General features: G+C 39.8%; 3 protein-coding genes across 5 annotated transcripts; all 3 read right to left on the reverse strand.

Annotated features, from left to right (window-relative positions):
- Positions 1-1,097: 1,097 nt before the first annotated feature.
- Positions 1,098-5,541, reverse strand: ptges3b (prostaglandin E synthase 3b (cytosolic)). Its single transcript, XM_079360400.1, has 8 exons — positions 5,331-5,541; positions 3,957-4,070; positions 3,807-3,876; positions 3,594-3,692; positions 3,381-3,470; positions 2,403-2,459; positions 2,232-2,259; positions 1,098-2,120 (listed from the first exon to the last, which is right to left on the reverse strand). Coding segments are annotated over exons 1-8 (480 nt in total). The 5' UTR covers positions 5,333-5,541; the 3' UTR covers positions 1,098-2,100.
- A 1,471-nt stretch (positions 5,542-7,012) lies between these two features.
- On the reverse strand, positions 7,013-14,602 carry naca (nascent polypeptide associated complex subunit alpha). Of its 3 annotated transcripts, none has more exons than XM_079358589.1 (9): positions 14,493-14,602; positions 13,829-13,903; positions 8,936-10,573; positions 8,472-8,557; positions 8,123-8,200; positions 7,883-8,029; positions 7,577-7,705; positions 7,361-7,483; positions 7,013-7,127 (listed from the first exon to the last, which is right to left on the reverse strand). In XM_079358589.1, the coding sequence occupies exons 2-9, from the start codon at positions 13,896-13,898 to the stop codon at positions 7,113-7,115; spliced, it is 2,286 nt and encodes a 761-aa protein (XP_079214715.1). In that variant the 5' UTR covers positions 13,899-13,903; positions 14,493-14,602; the 3' UTR covers positions 7,013-7,112. The 3 variants fall into 3 exon arrangements, with proteins under 3 accessions (XP_079214715.1, XP_079214716.1, XP_079214717.1); XM_079358590.1 differs by lacking the exon at positions 8,936-10,573 and adding an exon at positions 11,198-11,998 and having other exon boundaries at positions 14,493-14,600; XM_079358591.1 differs by lacking the exon at positions 8,936-10,573 and having other exon boundaries at positions 14,493-14,598.
- An 882-nt stretch (positions 14,603-15,484) lies between these two features.
- prim1 (DNA primase subunit 1) lies at positions 15,485-19,604 on the reverse strand. Its single transcript, XM_079358698.1, has 13 exons — positions 19,226-19,604; positions 18,914-19,071; positions 18,705-18,811; positions 18,518-18,591; positions 18,287-18,423; positions 17,983-18,041; positions 17,781-17,880; positions 17,528-17,626; positions 17,284-17,416; positions 17,129-17,198; positions 16,919-17,031; positions 15,846-15,944; positions 15,485-15,727 (listed from the first exon to the last, which is right to left on the reverse strand). Exons 1-13 carry the CDS (start codon positions 19,335-19,337, stop codon positions 15,708-15,710), a joined length of 1,281 nt encoding a protein of 426 aa, XP_079214824.1. The 5' UTR covers positions 19,338-19,604; the 3' UTR covers positions 15,485-15,707.
- Positions 19,605-21,715: the final 2,111 nt, after the last annotated feature.

A 21,715-nucleotide genomic window follows, 5' to 3' on the forward strand; every position in this document is an offset into this window, starting at 1 on the left:
TCGAGTATTTTCGGTCATGATGTGGAAACTTTGTAGTTTCTTTACTCAACATTATCCTTTAGGTTTAGCACAAAGGTTGTCAGTTATTTGTGGGTATTATCTCGAGCTGCGGAACTCACTGATAGACAACGTTCAACATTTTATTAACTTTATTAAACAGATATTTGTACATGAAAATAAAATATTAAAAATAATGAACCAGTCATTTAACATGCAAGCAGAAGACTTGTGCGGCCCTGGTCAAATATCAATATTTTTCATGCAATCTGTTTACTTATTATACATACATTCTCAAGGACAGTACTTCAACCCACACTTATGAGTTTAGAGCTTTTTTTTATCCTCAAGTCTGTAAATTATAATAAGGGATTTTAAAGGGAACCTGCCATACAACTTTGGAAAGTGAGAGGTTAGATAATTGCTCAGAGAAGTTCAATTAATTACAGCAAACTACCTCCTCTTTGTAGTTCGACATTCTTATACAGGGACAAGATGAGCATTTACGGGTGTATTTTAATGTTTATGGAAGACGACAGGAAATTGATGCAACATATTTCAGGGAGCTTCACAGAAGCGAAATGAAGGAAATCAGGCCTAAAGAGGAAGTATGCTAATTTTCTGGGCCGAGGATCCTGGAGGCTTCTGGGTCCTAGCTCCGAAACACAGCAGTTTCCAAGTATTACAATCTATAAGAAAACGAATCTATTAAAAATAACAGAGTGAACGTAAATTGAGTTCTAGCGTCATAAGGTTAAACATTATCTAAAAACTATAATTAATGAAATGTTTTATCATATAATTCTTTAAACTCAATCCTAATTTTAAAAAAAAGTTCATATTTGTCTATGAATTATGACTGTACACTGCTTCATATTTTTAAAATTTAAAGATTCTTCATTCAAGTTTAGAGTTAATTTATGACGTTAAACACACAAAGCTAGTTGCATCAAAACATTAACCAAGGTTATTTCATACACCTTTCATATTATTCCCTTCCAGATTCAGGCCTGAATCCAAATATTCATGATCCTCCCATTTCAAAACAAAAGTACAACATGAGAGGTTAATAAAATAAGTCATGAAAAATGCTTTTAAAATGATTCTTGAACAGTTTATTAGAAAGATGTAGACAATAAAAAAGAACTTTCACTGTAATTCAACACCGTTTGTCTCCGCTTACATTTTATTGACAGTGCAAATATAATTTGGTCATTACACTTCGCCTAACGTCCCAAACCTCCCTCACCACAAAGAGGGAGCATCATTCTAGAGATGAACAAAAAGGAAAGAACCTGGAGAAAAGCAACACACCATAACGATGCTGAGGTCCAACCAAGCTTCAAGCCTCATTGTAAGACGCAAGACATTTCACCTTGTTTCTGCAGGAGGGTACAGAGAGAGGAGCCGTTTAAAATGTGAAATGTATGGAACTCACTCAGATTATAAATGAGGCTCATTACCCAGGGGATTCAAATATTTATGCAGTAATCTCAGAATTGTCCAATTAAAGAAAAAATTAAAATAAAGAAGTGGAGGCAAACAAAAACTGGAAGGTTAAGCCACGACAAACAAGACTGGCTTCCTGGAAAATCTAATTCACAGCACATGGGACACTTTAGAGGAATCCAATCAGTAAATACATCTAAATTTTTTTAGTACATCTATAGTTGTCTGTCTTCGTGAAATAAAACTACACCGATCGACTTACCTAATACAGCATTGGGAATAGGGTGGGCCTAATCATTTGAAACAATTAGTAAACAAATTCTCCCTCAACATGTATTGCTCATTTGAGGACTACAACACAGCTTTTTTTCCAACAAATAATGTGTGCTTACTTGTAATATTGAACAGTAAAACAAGATACCCAAGAAGGTGCAGTACAGCAAATGGAAGTGGAGATAGCTGCTCTGTACAATACCATGCATATCAACCATCAGTGGACAGGTCGGCCAAGAGTTTGGAGCTGAGGCTATGGATTTAAATATGGCTACAGACTCATATGTACAGTTTGTTTGTCACTGCCTTCGTTTTCAAGATATACATTTGTTGAGATTCCTCTGCGTTCCTCCATTTTTCTCTCCAGAGTCTTACAGTCTTCTATTCCAAATCGGGCATTTCTGGAGGACAAGTGAAGCAGAAGTCAAATCAAACATTACGTCACAACAGATTCATTTCAAACAAAAAAAATCTGCTCACAAGTGTTTACTCCACATGATGGGCACACTTACTCTCATCATCGCTATCGGCGGACTCGTCCTGCAAGGACAGAGGGGGAGACAAGGTTGGAAATGTTACTTTTAATTAAAACAACCATCCGAGTTCACTTAAAGAAGACTTGGTCTGTACTGGCACAAACATGTTAGCTGCAATGACGAGAAGAAAACAAAAAATATTTTTACATCTTCTGCACCGTCCAGATCAGGTAGGTCATCATCGCCTCCCATGTTGTGCATCATCTGTAACGTTCACATAATATAATTAATGCAACATCATTGATTTTATTTCAAAGGATAAACAAGGAATCAAAGAATCTGTGTCAATCCTCACTGATGTTTATGTTAAATCATACGGCTTCATTATTATCTGCAGAGACTCTGCCCTGTCTGTATCATCTGATTTGTTTTGCTCACTTCAGGATGTTATTTGTCATCAACCTTTGACGCATCAGTCTGACTGAGGACCGCCGTCAAATGGTTAGCAACAGTTTCTCTTTATTTTAATAGCCTCCTCTGTTATTCCCACTCGAACGCACAAGACCACAGCTCCTCTCCCTGTGGCTGCAGAGGCTAACTCTGAATGGTGTTTGCAAACAGTAAGAGACAAAACCCATTCATTACACCTTTAGGTTTGGTCCATAGGTCAATCAGCAATTACAGGTGAAGAGAGACACTGGGGCACACAGTTTAAGAAACAATATTCGGTAGTTAAATGTTGTTGCAACCCTTTATATGTTTATAACAGTCATTTTTAGTAACGATACTTTAACTTTGGTACTTTTGTGTTTAGAGACCGGGACAAAGCAGAGTAGAAGAGACAGGACAATGACGTACAGTTATTCCATTCACACAAATGCATGCACTTATTAAATTAGTTTAATAATCTGACCTTTTTAAGTAAAAAGATTTGCACCAATTCAAACTAAGCTATGTAATATTCAGCAGTTACAATGACAGACTAAGATCAACATTTTTCGGTGTGACAATATTTTTGTTTCTTTATCCTGACACCCATGTTTTCTAAAGCTCCTTTTTTGGCCTCGACCAGAGTCAATATGTAGGGCCTCTGTATGACTGTGACTGAGGATCTCGCCATTCATTCAAATACTAACATCATCAGAGCAACTAATAATTATTTCAAATCATTGCGGCAGAGCTCACATCTGAGAATTGATCGAATTGGCCCATCTCTTCCTCGGAGTCATCCTCCCAGTCTCTCCAGTTGTTGAAGTCAACGCTGAGCCAACTCAGCTGTGAAAAAGAAAAGCTCTTTATAAGTATTATTGAAGAAACGTTATGACATTTTTAATGAAGCTTGTACTCCTATATCAAACTGTGCTTTTTATTTATTGACTGCGTTTGTGTCAGACGAACCTTCGCCTTTTCTTTCGTTAGCCTCGGCCATGCCTTCCCTGGCTGTGCTTTTCGTAAATAGCACAGCACTGAGCGATCTGTCCGTTTCTGTTTGGATTCCTTTGTAAAGATGAAAAGAATATAGTCAATGAGGCTGATTTTAAGACTGCATTCATAAAATGTATAAAAAAATAATAGTATTCAAAACAAAGCATCAGACTGTAAGTTACTTACATTTTCATCAATTGCTTCAAAAAGTTCTATTTCATTCACATGTTTGGTGTTGTCAGTTCCCCCGATACAGCTGTAAAAGAAAAGGGAATGAGTATAAAAACAAAACAAAAAACATTAACAAATAAAAGAGCCAGAACGAGGGACACGTACCTGAAAACACACTTTGCTTTTTCAAAATTGATTTTAACGTCTTTGCTGTCTGCTACACAGAACTCTATAAAAACAGAGTCCCTCCTATCGTACCACTTGGCAGTTGCAGGATGCCTGTGAACAAATGAACATCAAACAACACATGTTAACAGCCTGTCACAAAGTGAGAGGAGGAAGTCATTTTTCTTGCTCCAGTGGGAAACCTGTTGTAAATTCCTCACTTTCCTTAGTTACGTTTTTTCTTTTGGATACAGATCCTCATCAAGCACACAAATTGCATTAAAAATGTATAATACAGGTCAAAATGACTGGTGGCAGGTGGATGGTTAAGTATTCAGGCACAACAGCCTGCTGCTAAACAGCCTTTGGATCTGGTTGCCACACTGCATCCAGTTACACAGATAGGTCTTATATCAAACAGCTCTTAAAAGTCAAACATGTATGCACAAACAATGTTTTAAGCACATGGTAGTCTCTGCAATAATTACAAGTACTTCATTCAGAAAGTGTAAACCATTTGTTGTGTAAAAGCAGAGATCAGTCTGCTTTCATGGGGGTGAATTAAAGCAAGAAATATGACTGTCTTTATTATTAAACAAACGGAAAACTTTTAATCATATTCATTAATCTGTGACTGATCCACATTCATTAAAAAAAAATATATTCACTATGTATGGATTACAGACTTCCAATGGAGAGACAATATAAGTACACCTTATCAAAAACATCTCGATGATTTACTCGAGTGATCGATACGATCTTTATGCGTTTAAATCACTTTATATTCCTCTGCTGCTGATGGCCTCGTTATCACAATCCTCTTACACGAGTGATCAGACAAACCGAGGCAGAGGCGGAAGCTACCGACACACACACACACGCTGGCTTCATTCATCTAATAACACCGACTACATATTAGTTTGGATTGTACAATAAATAAAGCCTCCAGTTTGTCTTTATGAATCAGGACTTCTGCTGAAGCAGTAATAGTAGTTAAGCCATAGCCCCAGCCGACGGAGTCTGCTAGCTGGTCAAGCTAACAGTCCCTTACGTTAGACACTACGATGATGGAGCCATGCGGTGCGCCTGATTCATCCCGCAGGCTAAAGTAGATGTGTTTACAGGTATAGCCAGGATACCACGTTTTACACATTTACCTTAATGGTAGGGGGTGTTTTCGCCCACTCAGTCTCTATGTGCTTCTAGCTACCTAGCGAGGTATCATTAGCTTTTAGTTCACCGAGGCGAGGCCATCCTCCCGCCTTTGAAAAGAGCATGTTGTCACACAGCTAACGTCGGCTAGTTTAGCAGGTTGTTCAATCACACACATTCCGCCTGTTATTCACATTTAAATACATTTTTTCAACAACTTACATGTCTCCGCGGAAAGTCTTTTTTTTATCGCAGTTACAGAGAGTGTTGAGTTTAAAAAAACAATGGTAATGCTCGCAAAAAACGCAGGGGAATGCTGGCCACAAAACAAGCAATGCAATGCGAACGCCTCTCTGGACTCCAGATTAGTACGGATCTTCTTGCGTATCGAGCGACGGGAATGTCGGCGCTGACGTACTAGAGCGTGCTCGACGTTTCTAGAGCTTTCATCCACAGCTGCTGGTGATGAAGAAGAAGGAGGCAGTGTGCATTTACTGTACCATTCATTGTTATTATGATGCACACTTCAAATAACCTCGTCTCTAATAGTCCGAAGACATGTTACTAAAGAATACAGAATCATTAGATGTAGGTGTTCAAAATACAATGATTATTAAATTAAATTATTAAATTAGAGGACACATGTCAGATGTATTTATTACTGCAGAATAATTACTAAAAGATTATTCCAATCTCAATAACAGCTGCATGTTATCTTGTACAGCAATGTGAACATACTGATGCTAAGAAATTCAATTGAAAACGCCATACTCAGTTTGGGCTGCTGGATTATGGCAATTTTAAACATGATTAATTTCCCTGCCCGAACATAAGTACGCTTTTTAATAAACTAACACAAGTGCTTTAGTTTTAGATTATTCTGATACTGCTGGGCTTTTGTCGTTTTAAAAAGGTTAATTACTTAAATGAGCTTAATTCAAATCAACAAGTTATACTTTAGTCCATGATGGTCAAACACATCAGCCAAGAAACAATAAGCAAACATTATTTTGAGTTAAGGGGGGCAGGGTGGACTTCAAACTTGGTCCTCATATTGCCACCTTTGAAAGTTTATGTCAGTCTTCCATCAGTGAGAAGTCTTATTCCACTTGCAATATTTTCATGCTTATTTGTCTTTCAATGCAAGGGTTGCATTAGCCAAAAATGAGTAATTTCACTTGTTTTCTTACACATTATTCATAGACATGAACAAACAGCACGTGTCCAGCTGTAACCAAGGGCAGACTTAAAACCCTGAAGGTGAATTGCTTGTGTGGCTGTAGACGGGTCAAGTAGATCAAGTGTATTCTGTCATTCACAAGGGAACTTTACCCAATTGAGAACAATAAATTGAGATGTCACCTATATACTGTAACTTCGGAATTATATCTGAAACAGTGAAGTTTCAAAAAGGGAGGACCTCATAAACAGGTTGCCATCAAGGTTCATTGTCTAGTGCTTTTCAGAAGACCCACAAATAGCCATTGCATTCCCTGAAGTGTTTACTTGGTTTCATACATGCACCAAGTCAAACCATCAAACATCAGACTGATCAAATGAATTACATTTCTTTGTAGCGTTATTGAATCATGAGTCTTCAGGTTTATGCCATTTTATTTTTCTTTTACAATGTCCACAATCAAAAAACAATTTCATTATATAAACCGATTTAATGGTGCATTACCTGCATTCTTTAGGCTGATGTGCATATTTGTTATTCTGCAGCTTTTTTATAATTCGGTTTCACAAAAAAAACACTGGAAAATACTTTTATTTACTCCTATACTTAGTTTGTTGGGTATTGCTCTTGCACATAAGCATTTAATATCACTTCACCAACAGCTTTGTCCCCTACAGTAAACAATCCATCGTCATAGACCAGAAAAAACACCAATGCATCAACCTTTCATTTCAAGCCACAACTTTATTTCCATCTTGGGTATAAATTGTATAAATGAGCTTAAATCAGCAACCTTTCTTGAACCCGTCTTTGCCAGGGTCCCATTACATTGTCAACTCCTGAAAAGAAAACAAAAACAGTTTGTGAGACTTATGTGTGAAAAAACAGTTCCCTTTTAAATTAATTTCTCTCTTCTCAGGACAGAGTGGTTGGCTTCAGTAAATTCAGAAGAACGAAAGTCACTGTTTCAATCATCACTGAAGAGGTTTCCATGATTACATATTTGTAAACAGAGATATGCATAATCTTTATTAAAAACGTTAAAAAATGTTTTAAGTTTCTTGAATCTTACCATAATAGCATTGACAATGTCATTGTTGTTGTTTTTCAGAGCGCGTACAGCCTTCGCCCGCGACACGTTTGCTTGAGACATAACGAGTTCGATGTCCTTGACCTCAACTCCGGTCTCATCAACCTGAACAATACACAAAACACAATGGTTATAGCTAAAGTGAATCAAGCAAGGTGAGCAGTGCACATTTCTATTAGTCAAGCGGCAACATTGTACCTCTTCTTCTTCGCTTTCCTCCTGTACTGTTGGCGTCTGTGTGTTTTCCTGGATATTTGATACAGCTTCCCCCTGTACCTTGAATTTTTCTGCAGCTGCAAGTTGGGCTTGCTGGGAAAGATCTTCGATCTGTGGCACAGAAAAAAAAAAAAGAGCAGAGATGCGTCAACACATTTGGCACATTTTGACCATCCCTTTAGTGTCATCATCTGAACCCTTAAACAAGTATTCTACTTCCACATAAAAGCCTGGACTGGACATCTCAAGGATGTCGATTAATGAGACCAACATCAGTGTAGGACGTACCTTAGCTTCACCAAAGACGATATATGTGTCTGACGCAGGGCTCTTGTAGACGTCTGGTTTGGTAATGACAAACAGGATGTTCTTTGACTTGCGAATGGTGACCCTGGTGACCCCTGTTACCTGCCTGAGGCCTAACTTTGACATAGCCTGCAAGAAAAATGACACAAATGTGGCCAATTTAGTCAGTTAATGAGAAGTAATGAAGTGTCAATAAGATAATTAGTACACTGAGGGCCTTACCTTCCGTGCCTTCTTTTCACTGCGGCTCTGTTTTGCTTTGCTGACAGGTTCCTCGTCTATTTCTGCAGCCGCTGCAAGCTATGATAGACAAGACAGTGAAGTATTACAGACACAGTTACCTTTACATTAATATAAAGTAGATAAAATTGTTAAGCTACTGTTTCATCACTCTTCTCAGGACAGAAAGGTTGGCATCAGTAGACTCAGAAGAACGAAAGTCACTGTGTTAATCATCATAGAAGAGTAAAGGAAAAACATCTGCCCAATACTTTTCACAAAGTTTCTTTAAGCTCATTTTTTGTTTGGTCATCAGCATACACAAATGTGTTAGACCACACTGAAGGCTCACCTGAGCTTGCTGCGTCTGTGTCTGTGCAGAGTCCTGTTCCTCCAGCTCAGGGACTGAGTCATCGCTGTCTGACTCAGTGCCAGATCCTAAAGAAATCAGCCGCAGAAAGCAAAACGAAATTACACCCAGTAAATGTTTATACAGTTGCTAGCAGTCAAGTTACTGCATCAATCCTGTGGAATGAAAGAGCAGTTAACAGTGATTCAATTTACATTATGTACACTACCCGAGTGAAATGCACACCCCCCATTTTGAAAACATAAAACAGGGTCAATCATTTAAACTACAAAATACTGAAGTTGTATGACAAGACCTTCCTATTCGTTTGCATTTAAAAGCCTGACCACTACACGTCTTCGTCAGTACTCGACATGGCTAACGGTATTCATCTGAGCAGTTCCCACGGAGTAGAGACAGTTGGGAAAAAAACAGAAGGCACACAAAGGAGAGAAAGAAGAAAATACCCTCGTCGTTCTTGATCACAGGCTCCACCTTGGCTGGGGTTTTAACAGGAGTGGGGGCAGGTTTGGGTGTGGAGACATGCTCATTGATTAACTGTACCTCAGGTTTAACTGGAGCAGGGGATGCAACAGCCTCAGCGAATGTGAGTTTACGTGGGGCTGGGGCAGGAACAGCAGGCTCAACAGATTTTAATGGGGAGTGTGAAGGTTCAGCTGCTGGTTTGGTAGGCTTGGCAGCCTCTGCAGGTGCAGCCTTAACCTCAACTAGTTCAACCGGCTTCACAGGAGTTGGCGTGCCGACTTCAGAGGCCACTGGTTTGAGAGACTCAATAGGAGGAGCAGGTTTGGTCTCAACAACTGGCTTAGGGGTCTTAGCAGCTGGCTTAGGGTCCTCAACAGGAGCCGGTTTGGCCTCAACTGGCTTAGTCACTTCAACAGGCGCAGGTTTGGCCTTCTCAACGGGCTTAGGAGCTGGTTTAGAAACTTCAACAGGCGCAGGTTTGGCCTCCTCAACGGGCTTAAGAGTCTTAACAGCTGGCTTAGGAACCTCAACAGGAGCCGGTTTGGCCTCAACCACTGGCTTAGGAACCTCAACAGGAGCCGGTTTGGCCTCAACCACTGGCTTAGGAACCTCAACAGGAGCCGGCTTGGCCTCTTTAACTGGCTTAGTAACTTTAACAGGTGCAGGTTTGGCCTCTTTAACTGGCTTAGGAGCCTCAACAACTGGCTTCACAGCTTCAACCAGAGCAGGTTTGGCCTCAACCGGCTTAGGAGCCTCAACCGGCTTAGGAGCCTCAACAGGAGCAGCTTTGGCCTTTGCAACTGGCTTTGGAGCCTCAACTGGAGCAGTTTTTGCCTCAATGGGGGGCAGTGTGGCCTCTGGAGCCTTATTGGGAGCTGATTTAGAGGATTTAGCAGCTGCTTTTGGGACTTCAGCAATTATTTTAGCACTTTCGGCCGGTACGGTTTTCACAGTGGCCTCAGCTTTGCTGCTTTCAACAATTTCTGGCATTTTCACTGACTTCACAGGTGGGATAAGGGGAGGGAGCTCATCCTCAACAGCTATAGGAGCAGGGACAGCTTTTGCTGGAGCCATCTTAACTTCAACAGGTTTGGGGGGGCTGGAATCGAGTGTGTCCGAAAATGAAACCGGAGCAGCCACAGCAGGCTTTGAGGTAACTTTAAAAGCAGCTGGGGGAACAACTGGCTTTGCAGCAGCTGGTAAGGGTTTGCTTGGCTCAGGGGCAGGTTTAGCTTCAATGACAGTTTGCTTAGCCTCTACCTGAACTGCTGCTGACACCTTGCACTCCACAGGTGCAGGAGCAGGCACAAACGCCTCTCCTTTCTTAGGCTTTCCTTGTTTGCCAGCTTTGACAACCTTAGGAGTGAAGCGATTACCAGAAGCACTACCAGGTGAGGACGCTAGGGGAGATACTAAAGGGGACAGAGGAGTAGTTGAGGTAGCAGATTTTGGTGAGGTGGGTGAAGAAGAAGAGGCAGACATAGAGGAGCGTTTTCTTCTTCCAGGGACAGCCTTTGGGGCAGAAGAACCCTGGGCACTTTTGGCATCTTTGCCTTTGGGTTTTGCAGGGCCTGAAGCTGCCTCAGGTTTCTGGGAGGGAGCTGGGGCAGGAGGTGTAGCTGAATAGAAAAATATGTCTTTAAAGTTTTCGGATGAGAATTTAAGGTCTTACTCGTGCGGGTTAATGATCACAAACCAAGATGCGGTCTTGAGGGTTAGGGAAAAGGACAAACCTGCCTAGCTTAAAGAGTTTGATGCAAATTGCCACTCAATATGTGCAACAAATACCAATCATTTTCCACACAAAACATCCTATGTTAGGTTAAGATGCACTTAAAAATAGCAACGCATGTCACAACATAATGATGAAAACATCCCACTTGCTAATACCTAAGCGGGAGCACGTGGGTCAAGAACAGCTGTCTTTGAATGGGAGTTAATAATTCTCTTAAAGAAGTTAAAAGAAAAAACACATTTTTGGACAAATTTAAAAACAGAAACCAAGATTACTTTTTAATTTGTGATAATTTAACCATGACAAAAATTACTCAACCTACAACAGAATGTCCTGAAGCAATTTAAGCAAGCTTCTTAAATTACTCGGACTATACTGTGTAATGTATTAATCCATAACCATTGCGTTCATTTGTACAACTTAAGTATCCACTTGTGGAAAATACTTCCATCGAGTCAAAGAGGTACATGTAAAAGGGAAGAACGCCTTCTATTTCACATAAACCAACCTGACAGGTGGTGAGTGGGGCCATCAGATCTGGAGGTCCCCTTTGACTGAATGGCTTTTGAGTGAAGTGTAACAGGTTCTTCTTTGTTTGGCTTTTCATTTTGAATAGCTGAGTCAACGGTCATACCAGCAGGCAACACTTGATCTTGTGCCGTTTCCAAATTCTTCTGTTCCTCTACCTCTGGAGACTCAGTCGCAATCACATTTTCAATGTTTTCCATGATGCCTTCAGGAGCACATGGGGTTGGTTCATCTGGGATTTCTTCTGGAATAGCTTCTGGCTCATCTCCAGGGGCATTTGTCTCTGCAGAAACCTGTTTCACATCTTGGATGACCAACTCTGCAGCAGCAGCAACTGACGCTTGACTTTGTGCTTCTTCAGTCTGAGCCATTTCCAAATTCTTCGGTTCTTCTACCTCCGTCTTCGGAGAATCAGTTGCCGTCACATCTTCAGTGTTTTCAGTGAGGCCTTCAGAAGCAGACGGTGTTGGTTCATCTGGCATTATTTCTGGTACAGCTGCTGGCTCATCTCCAGGGGCATTTGGCTTATCAGCTGGAGCAACTGCTAGCTCAGCAGTTACCTCTTGCTGGGAAACAGGTGTCATCTCTTCTAATTGCTTAGTTATTTCTTGGACTGCAGTTTCACCATTTGATTGATCAACAGTAGCCTGAATGCTAGATTCTTCTGGGGAGCCTGTCTCTTGAGGAGGAACAGAAGCTTCTGGAGTGTTTTCCATAGGGATTGTCTTGCTCAGTATAGGATCAGTTGTATCAGTAGGAGTAGGAGAATTCAGTACTGCAGCTGATGAAGAAAAGGTAGGTGTAACAAGAAAAAGGGCAAGAAAAGTTGTTTGGGGGAGAAATTCACCTCAGGGTGTACTGAAAACCAACTTGTGCTCCACACGTGAAGGGTAACAATGAGGTTGTGAACAGGTTCAGCGACGAAGAACAGACTCTTTGTTTGCCCAAGTTAAAAATGAGTGTTGTGTGTGCCCTCAAAGGAGAAAAAAAAAGAAAAAAAAAAGAATAATGTGTCCCGACTCCATGCAGTGGTTAATTGAGAGAACGTGCCAGAAGACCTTCATTATTCCAAGACAGTAGACAAAGCATGAAAGTAAGTAAAAGCAGATTATTTAGACTAAAACCTCTAAATAATCTTGCATCATAACGTAACTCTCAAAGAGTTAACATCCAACATCATTATTCAATCCTTTTTGAATTGAATGTTATTCTGAGACAACTAGGACTCTTTTAAAAAGTTTCTGAATTCTATGTTTTACATGTCACCTGGCTAAGTATATTTTTTTCAGTAACTTTAAGTGAGTTGATAAAGTTTTGTGTTCTACTGAATCAGATCACATAAGATATTTTATCACTAAATCAGATCAGGAAATGATGGAAAATATATTAGTTTGCATTAAGTCTGTTTTAAAAGGTGCAAGTGTCCAGGTCACTCCTGCTTCCCTCTGGAACTGCCCCTGGTACTCTGCATTACAAACTCAAAACTAAACTCCATCTGTGTATAATACATTTGTTGTAATATACTGAATACATTTTGCCTTTTAGCTTTAACAATGTTAAATATTTAATAGAATTGTACCATTAGCTGTGCTTGTTGTAAATGAAAAGTGCAGCACGCATTTCAGTGTGTGATAAAACTTAATGTGTCTGGATATGACGCCATGACATAACCGTACATGTGTGGAGAAGTTCACAAACTACAGCAGACTGTGGGATAGCGTTACTATCATCAAGTTATTTACCGTTGATAAATGCAGACAGTGTAAGTGAATTGACAAAAGCTGAACTGAGCATTTGACCATAAACACTTATGTACGACTCACAGACTGTTGTACTAAAGGCAATGGATAACCGTGATGTTTTATGCATTATTTATGGATGATTCGGTTCCCCTTGTTTTGAGTATGTCTGGTAATTAATGCAAAGTCACTGGCAAAGTCCTAATATAGAAAACAACCCACATTCCCTGTATTAAATCAGTTATTACCTCTTTTTGTCTTATAAGCACCCAGCACAGAAATAAATATCCAAAGATGTAACCTACTCTGCTACAAATACTATTTACAAGTTTTGACCATTTGCATACCCATGAATGGGGTAAACATTTAAACCTGAAATTCAACAGTTACTCTGCAATAAGATTACGAGACAATTGAACAACAAAGACTTCCACGAGCCATGGCTATGTAGGTTTAATTTCAGTCTCTGCATTGTGAGTTTTATACCATTCACAGGGAAGAACACATACACCATGCATTGTGCACTAAATCCCCTTGTCAGTGCTAGTTCACCAAACACCAATGTGAGTTTGTGCTGATAAAGATGGGTCCTGGATTACTCTGTTTGAGGTCACTGGGTTATCAACACTGCAGTCCCAACTCATGGCTAGTGACACTCAGATTCTTCCAGTCACCTGTTAGTTAAACTCAAGCTCCAGCCAGCTGAGTCAACTCCCCATACACAAGAATTATACCAATCTTGAAATGCAGTCCCTCTTTTAAATCAAAAGATACACCGTCCACAGACGACCATCTGTTCACAACGAGCTCCAGGACCCCTTTAGTTAAGATTTAGTCACACATGCACGTACAGGAACGTTAAAAATACGAACCAGTTTCCACTTGAGGCTGCTGCATCTCCTGCTCTGTGACAGGGACCGTCTCTGTGGCTTCGCCGGGCATGGTTGCTAGTTAGACAAAACAAACAGTATGTGAGCTTCAAGTGTTAGCAGCACCAACAGGTAATGGAAATACACATGGATAAAGTCTGCGGGGTTCTGCGTCAGCACGGACTGGTAAATGAGAGACGGACTTGCAGTTGTCAGATGTGTGAACAGGTGACGGAGCCCATGCTTTAAACTCAGCATGCTCTCTGTGTGTGTTGACGCAACATCGGCTAACTAGCTTCATTAGCTTCAACAATCGCAGTAACTATCAGAAAATAATAACAGCACACGTCCAACGCATCTTAGTCTCATTATTTTAACGTTTATAGTTTAAAAAAGGCATATTATCATAGAAGACAGCGTTATATCACTCATCACAGTTAATTGAGGCCCCGACAGACTGCTGCTAGCAACCTGGTTATCATCATGTTCCCCCATTTTGAGCTGGCGCCACAAAGGCTCATATATCTCCGACCGGAAGGCCCGAAGAGTAATAATAACATTACGGTTTGGGTGACCTGACTTTACTCTAATATATAACGCGGTTGGTACAGAGGAAAATGTTTAAAAAGCGACTGGATGATGTTAGATTGTCAGCGGAGACACTCACCGACTCAGGGCGTTATATCCAAGATGGCTGTAAAAGAGAGATTCTGACCCTGGCTCCGCAGTGATATCCGGTTTAGAGCGGGGATCTTCTTCTTCTTCTTCCGGGTTGTTTAAAGGGACAACCAGGGATTTTCTTTTTTTAGTGGTACAAAAATTGGCTCCCACTGAAGTACAAGCTGTAGTACTTTCTTTGTTTACGTTATTTTATTTTATTTTTTGCAAATGTCAGAATAATGTTTGACAAGAAGAAAGTAGTATTTATTTTTCAGTGCTTGTACTTAAGTGAACGTGAATGACCATTTCACAACAGTGTCAAACTTAGGTTGAATTCCAAGTATTTGTACAGGCATACTTGAATGTGTCTTTATCTTTATGTGAACAAATCAGTCATAGAAATAAAACTGCATCTTACTTTAGTTCTACCAGCCAGGGTGGCAGTAACTAGGTATGCAGGCACTTTGGGTTGGGAACCGGAGGGTTGCCAGTTCAAGTTCCGATGCTGACCAAGTCTGGAAATTGGTCGGTTAGCTGGAAAGTCCACTTCCTGAGCACTGGTGCCTTTGAGCAAGGCAGCTCAGGAGCACTTGCAGCCCCTTTACTCTGACATCTCTCCATCCGTGCATGTCCATAGGATCATGTTTGTGTATTTCAGCCTGTGTGTTTATCATGTTCATGTATTTAGATGTTATATTATTAGAATTTGTATTATTACCATTGTAGTAACTATTACAATTGGTCAAGTGAGAGCTCGATTTATCTTTTATTTTTTTTGCATGAGACACTAATACTTTATTAATTAACTGATTTCTACAAGGCTAAAGTACCCCAATAACATGATGGGATTTCAAACATAATTTCTGAAAAATAAAGAACACATTTGTCAATGAGAAGCTGGTGCAAAAGAGAAGTGATTCAAACAAAAATGTCACAATTCTACCTTGAAGAAATGTGTTCTGCAATTATTAAGAATAAAAAGAGCACATGATTTAATAAGTGTTGAAATACAAAATTTATTTTACCAGGACTGTACAAAATGTAGGAAAAAAGAATTAAAAGAATATAAGCTTTGTATTCAGAGAGTCATACTGTAAGGAGAAGTTTCACCTTTGTGTTGTTTATGAATGTTAGGGGTCAATAGAGAGTATAAAACTTTTTCCAGAAAGTGTTTGCTTGTTAAGGAGCCTCGAACAGAGCCTGTTCTAATTGATGATCCTCTTCAAAATTCTTTCTGAAGATCTAAAAAGGAAACAAGATAAAGATTGAAAACATGAGTGAACATTCTAAAGAAAAACTAATAAAAATAAATAAAAAAAGTTGCATTGGCCTCATATCATCATGTGGGAAGAAAACTTACCACTTTTTCGGAGAAGTTCTCCTTTCCACGAACGAGCCATTCCATCAAGGAACTGATCAAAGGTTTTCACATAGTTAGCCAGGCTTGTTCTCTTGTAGTCTGAAAAAATAAATCAGTGAGTGTGTCAGAGTTTTTAAACTGATTAAAAAAAGAGGCCTCCGAAATCTGCTGAAGCTCTTAGAAAACAAATAAATACTATGTAGGCTATAGTCAAAGAAAACTAAACTGAGGTTCAGCATGTTTCTGATGCTGTTGACCACACAGGACTTTGAGATGTACATTCAGGATGTTGGCCCACTCATACCATTTTCAAACATGCCCTCCTGAAAATATCTCGATCATTTCAGGAGGACTGCTCTGAACTAAGACGTGACATAAAACAACAACACGGAAGCAGCAGACAAAGCAACAGATTCTGCTTTATGATGACATGTGAAGATTAACCTTTATATCAATGCTACATGTAATCTAACGGACTGACAATGTCAACAAAAGAGCGGAGAAGGACATCAAACGTAAAGTAGGAACAGCATACAAACGTTGCTTCACCTCTTAAACTCCAGGTGAATAAAATGTTTCTGTTTGCTTTCACACATGAAGCTCCTTTTTCAAGAGAAAGCCCTTTAAGATTAGTCAAGATCTAACAGCAACAAAGAATCTGTGCCTTGAGCTTAAAGCACTTCAGTTTAATAATAATAATAATTTACACTTTATTAATCCCACGAGGGGAAATTCAGTTTACACTCTGTCTAACACACACATAGGCCGAGATACACACTCATGCACAAACAGGGTTCTAGTGACATGCATTAATGGAGAGGTCTCAGAGTGAGGGGGCTGCCCACAGCGAGCGCTCCAGAGCAGTTTTTGGGGTTCGGTGCCTTTTATGGGGAAACAAACAAAATCTTTTCTGCTGAGTTGATGTTATTTGCATGCATGATATTTTCGTTATATAGGACATATTTTCCCATTAATTGAAACCAATTCACTACCCACCAGAATGTTAAATTCCTCCCCCCCAAAAAAGTGAAAGTTCATGTGTTGATGCAAAATGCCAAAAATTCTGATGTCACCTCTGATCTTTCGCCTCTCTGCTGCGTCCTTCTCATTTTCCATCTCTTTGGCGTCCTCCGGCTTCTCTTCCTCCTCTCCTGCTCTGGGTCGATCCAGCTCCTCACAGATCAAACTAAATTTTTTTTTTTTTAAAAGTCACAAAGTATTAATAAAAGCGAGTGTCGAAAACCCTCCACATAACAGAGTGCGAGACTTGAATGGACTCTTACCTGATTGTGGGCACTGCAAAAGGATCAAATGCATCCAGTTCTTTGAGGTCTATGGGGACAGAGATGCGCCCTGAAAGAAGACACAGTGAGACTTTGCCAGCCGTGTGTTAAACCACCTCATCTTCATAAAGATTAGACTCATGCTCATTGCTCACCAGTTTTGGGATGGACACTAAAGGGGCTCTTTAACAAGTGGTTTACACCTTTACTGACATTGACATCCAGCCGGGGATAACAGTACTGCAGCATGATTTCCTTCTCAAAGTATTGGCCCTTTTTTGCAGTTGCCTGGAGAAGATAGGCCATAGATGTTTTTAATCACCCCTCCAGTTCTCATAATTCAAAATAAATTAAAAGGTTAAACAAATGGCCTTGAGTAACAAGAGAAGAACTCCACACCTGTTTCCTGATGGCTTGGTCCTTGATCAATTTCCAACGGTTCTCTGGTTTCTTCTCGTTCTGGAAGTGCTGCTGTAAATCTTTTCTTACATGTTTGTTCTGAATTAAGGTTGAGTACAGTTGTCTTCACAAAGTTTTTTTTTCCAGAAAAACATGACTTTTAACAAACATGAAAACAAATAGTAATGAATATAAGTCAGATTTCCAACAGAACAAATATGCAGTATTTTGTGCAAAGGATATCATCAGGCACCAGTCCCAGCACTTTGTCTACTGATTCCTTGCGACCCAAAATATCCTGTTCCTGAAGTGCGTAGGGGGAAAAGTACTGCTCCACCACTGTCAAAGATTCTCTGTTGAGATTAAAACACCAGAAGCAACAATCTCAGTAAATGAGGCATGAACAATGAAACAACAGAAAGTGCCTGTCACGATGAAAATAACCCGATTCTTACCTGATGAAAGGATGAATTGGATCGGTCAGCACTACTTTCTTCACTGTCTCTTCACCTCCCTATAAAAAATATCAACAAAATCATCAAATCACTGACAACGTAGCCTGACGCTATGAGTTGTAAATTCTACTCTTGTTGATCTCCTCTAAAAACATCCAGTCAGTGGGAAAATCCTCATTCTTCTGTTCCATGAAAAGTTGTGTCAAATACATGTGTAGCCAAGATAGACACAACTATGGCCAAATAACCACACAGCCAGTATAACCTATAGCCAATAATCTATTAAACAAGCTATACCAGTTACCTTAACCAGGCTGAGGTACTCTGCAACTGCAGAGCGAGCTGCGACAGACAGCTTCCTGGCAGCTTCATCACACACCCAGCAATGCACTCCTCTCCTTCCAGAATAAACCCACATCAGATGCTGGAAACCAAAGTCCTCTTTAACAAAAAAGAAAAATTGGGAAAAAAGTGTTTCACAAAACTTATCTTAAAAGATTTGCAGATATTTGAGACCAATCAATGACCAACAAACCTCGAAGAGCTCTGTCCAGGATGCGAATGGCGATGGTCATCAACGTCCAGCACTTGGAACAGATGTCTGCAGCACTAACATTAAAGTTTCACACTCATTATGAGGAATTATGAGTTGGCCGTGGAGGAAGGTGTTTATTTTTTTAATTATGAGCGTACAGCACCAACAAATAACAAAATCAATTTACCTGCAGCAGCTCCTGACATCGTCATAATCAGTCATATCGATATCAAACACCAGCTCCTTCTCCAGGGCCTGAAAGGTTCCTGACTTCACCGTGTTGTGTTGATTGGGCTGTGTGGGTGAGGAAACACAACGCACTTTATCCAGATGTGTCTGCAGGGACAACAACAACAAACCCCGAGAGAGAGCAAGCTCAGAATCCTACAAGCTCACCCTGTGACTGTAAACAGCTCCAATGTCGATCTTGTAAGGGTTCATCTTCTGCATTTCTTTCTCCAGCTCTGCCTGAGTGGTGAAGGACTGGTAGCGGACGTAGATGTCATCTTTGAGCGTAAAAGAGAACTCTCGGTTCTGGAAGTAGTTCTTCTGCACTGAGGTTACAGAGGACAACATTACACATTAATTAATGCCCCGGGTACTCAGTCATTGGTTTGTAATCACAACATGCGGGCACAACCAATCGTTCAGTTAACCTGCTGTTACTGTTTGCTGGCTTGGATGGCCTGTCTTAATCTCCATACCTACCTCCGCCATAGTTTAACCAACGGTGATACTGGGAGAAAGGGAACAGCCGTCGGTAGTACAGCGGTAACAAATCCGGCAGAGAAGCCGAGTCATAATCTGAGGAAGACGGCATAGTCTGACGATAAGGAAGGCAGTAACGCTGTGTTGAATCGCTACAAACTGACAGCTTCAGTGCGTTTGTTTCACAGCGAGAGCAGCGCGGGAAAAACTCTGAAGCAAAGAAGAGGACCAATGAGGTAAGGTTAGGATAATGACGTCACCGAAAAAAAATACGGAAGTCTGTCTGTTCGTCATTTTTCAGAATAACGTTTGATAAGACAGTATGAATAAATAAATATAGAGCTACAAAAAAGCCTACGTCTGGACTACATGTGAGCCCCTTACTGTATGAGAACCGTACGACGTTTACTTTTGCTTGACTCTAGCTGATAGTGTGAAAAGACCCGGATGTTTCAGGGACATGTTCAACTCAATTCAATTCAAAAAACTTTATTTGTCCCGGGGTCAATTCAAGGGATGTGCAGTCATTTCTATTCTGACGTCCTTTTATATAAAATAATTGAATAAAAACATCAAAACAATGATATATACTTCGGAACTTATATTTAAAAAAAAACCCATTTGGAATGTATTTCTTTTTCTGTATTGATCAGTTTCGTTTGCTGGTAGGCTGCCTTATCTTACACAGATCTGAGAAGAACAGGAGGCTGTTATTATATTATACTTGGAAAAAGCATTAATTATAATAGGCTATAATGAAATAATCCTGCTACAATTACTATTTAATGTTTGCTCAAGTGCAAAACTTTGCCGACTTGTGTACACTGTAATGTCTTTCTCCCGCCGTTAGGGGGCAGGAAAGTTTCATGAGAATATGTACAGCTCTGTTTTACTAACCAACATTTTAGGAAATGTGATGGTATGTTTGTCATTACAAATAATGAATGTTAGTCTACTGAATATGTTTTAGACAACAGACAGATGATAAAAACAGGAACAATAAAAGTAAAAAGGCCGAAAAGCAAACACAAGAAACACTTCCCTGTTTTTACTAATTGAACGGTATGACCTGGGAGGTAGAGTCCTAAAAGGCTTTAATTTGTCGCTTGTTTCTTTTAGGGAGGAAAAATGTGTTTTGCTATGCTATCTGCCCTTCAGCCAGACCTACAAAAGTAGGCTACATTCAGTGTGAAAGGCCAACCTTTGTCTTGGTAGTTTAAAAGATATTTTTGGCATTCTTGATTTGAAAAAAAGGGTCTTTAGGGGTTCCCTTTTTTGTCCTATAGCCCAACCCAGTGGAGAACTAGCCATAATTGATTCATAATTTGTGTTACAGACAGTCTGAAGGTCCATCAGACTGAAGAGGCACTGTTCAAATTGAATGTTGAGAGCCATTCAGCTTTGAGAACTCTTGTCAGCTATTACTTTTTAATATAAAATAAAATACAGTGCTCTGTTGTATTGTTCCTAACTTGCTTTATAATTTATTTCATTCTTGTTCATCTACTGACTCTTCGATTCTCATTGTCTATCATCTCTTTCCATGCCTGTCATTTTGTCTTCATTTCACGCAAAATGGAAAATGAACTGAAAATGTCAAAATAATTAGCATGCAATCCGTTCTTTTTACAGTCATTCTGACATCATAAAGGAACAATCACCCTTTCTTTTTCTTTTTTTTAATTTTTTGACTTTTGTGCATTTGTTAGATAAATATATAGGACAGTGGATAGAGACAGAAATTAGGGAGAGAGAGAGAGAGAGAGAGAGAGAGAGAGAGGAATGACAAGCAGGAAAGGAGCCACAGGTTGGATTTGAACCTGGTCCGCCCGCTTGGAGGGCTCACCTTCACATGGGGTGTGCGCACTACACACTGCACTACCAGCACCCAAACAATCACCCTTTCATAAAAAGTTAACTTATATTATTGCATAGAAAATATGTTAAAATAGACTTTTCAAGACACCTCTATTCTTATGCACTATTCATTCATACATTTTATTCAATCATTGTTAAAGAGGGAGATAATTAGAATGAGGACTGAGCTACATGTAGTACATTAGCATAACATGCTATGAAATACCTGTCACAAACTTCAAAGTCTCCTTTATCTCTCCTTCATCACTGTGCTGTTTATTGTTCAATAGCAATTAACAGAAAAGCTTTACTGAAACATTTCCGCTTGATGATTGCACTTGTGTTTATGTTAATATTTTTTAATCATCCCCTGATTTACATAATGCAAAAGCACTCAACCGCATCTTACTTGAATTATGTTAATTCTGTTCCTGCGAGCTGGAAGGGATCTTTTTGGGGTCTACTTGGAAAGGACTTGACATTGACTTGTTGTTAACACCCTTTGTCTTTCTGTGCCCTCAGTGGGTTTTTGTTCACACACTGTGATATTTTTTTGTTTGTTTTGTATTTTACTACATATAATGTACTAGCCAAAAGCATTATATTAAATCCCTCAACGGCTTTAACTCAGCT

This window comes from Symphodus melops (genome assembly GCF_947650265.1).
Source record: "Symphodus melops genome assembly, chromosome: 13".
Classification (NCBI taxonomy): Eukaryota; Metazoa; Chordata; class Actinopteri; order Labriformes; family Labridae; genus Symphodus; species Symphodus melops.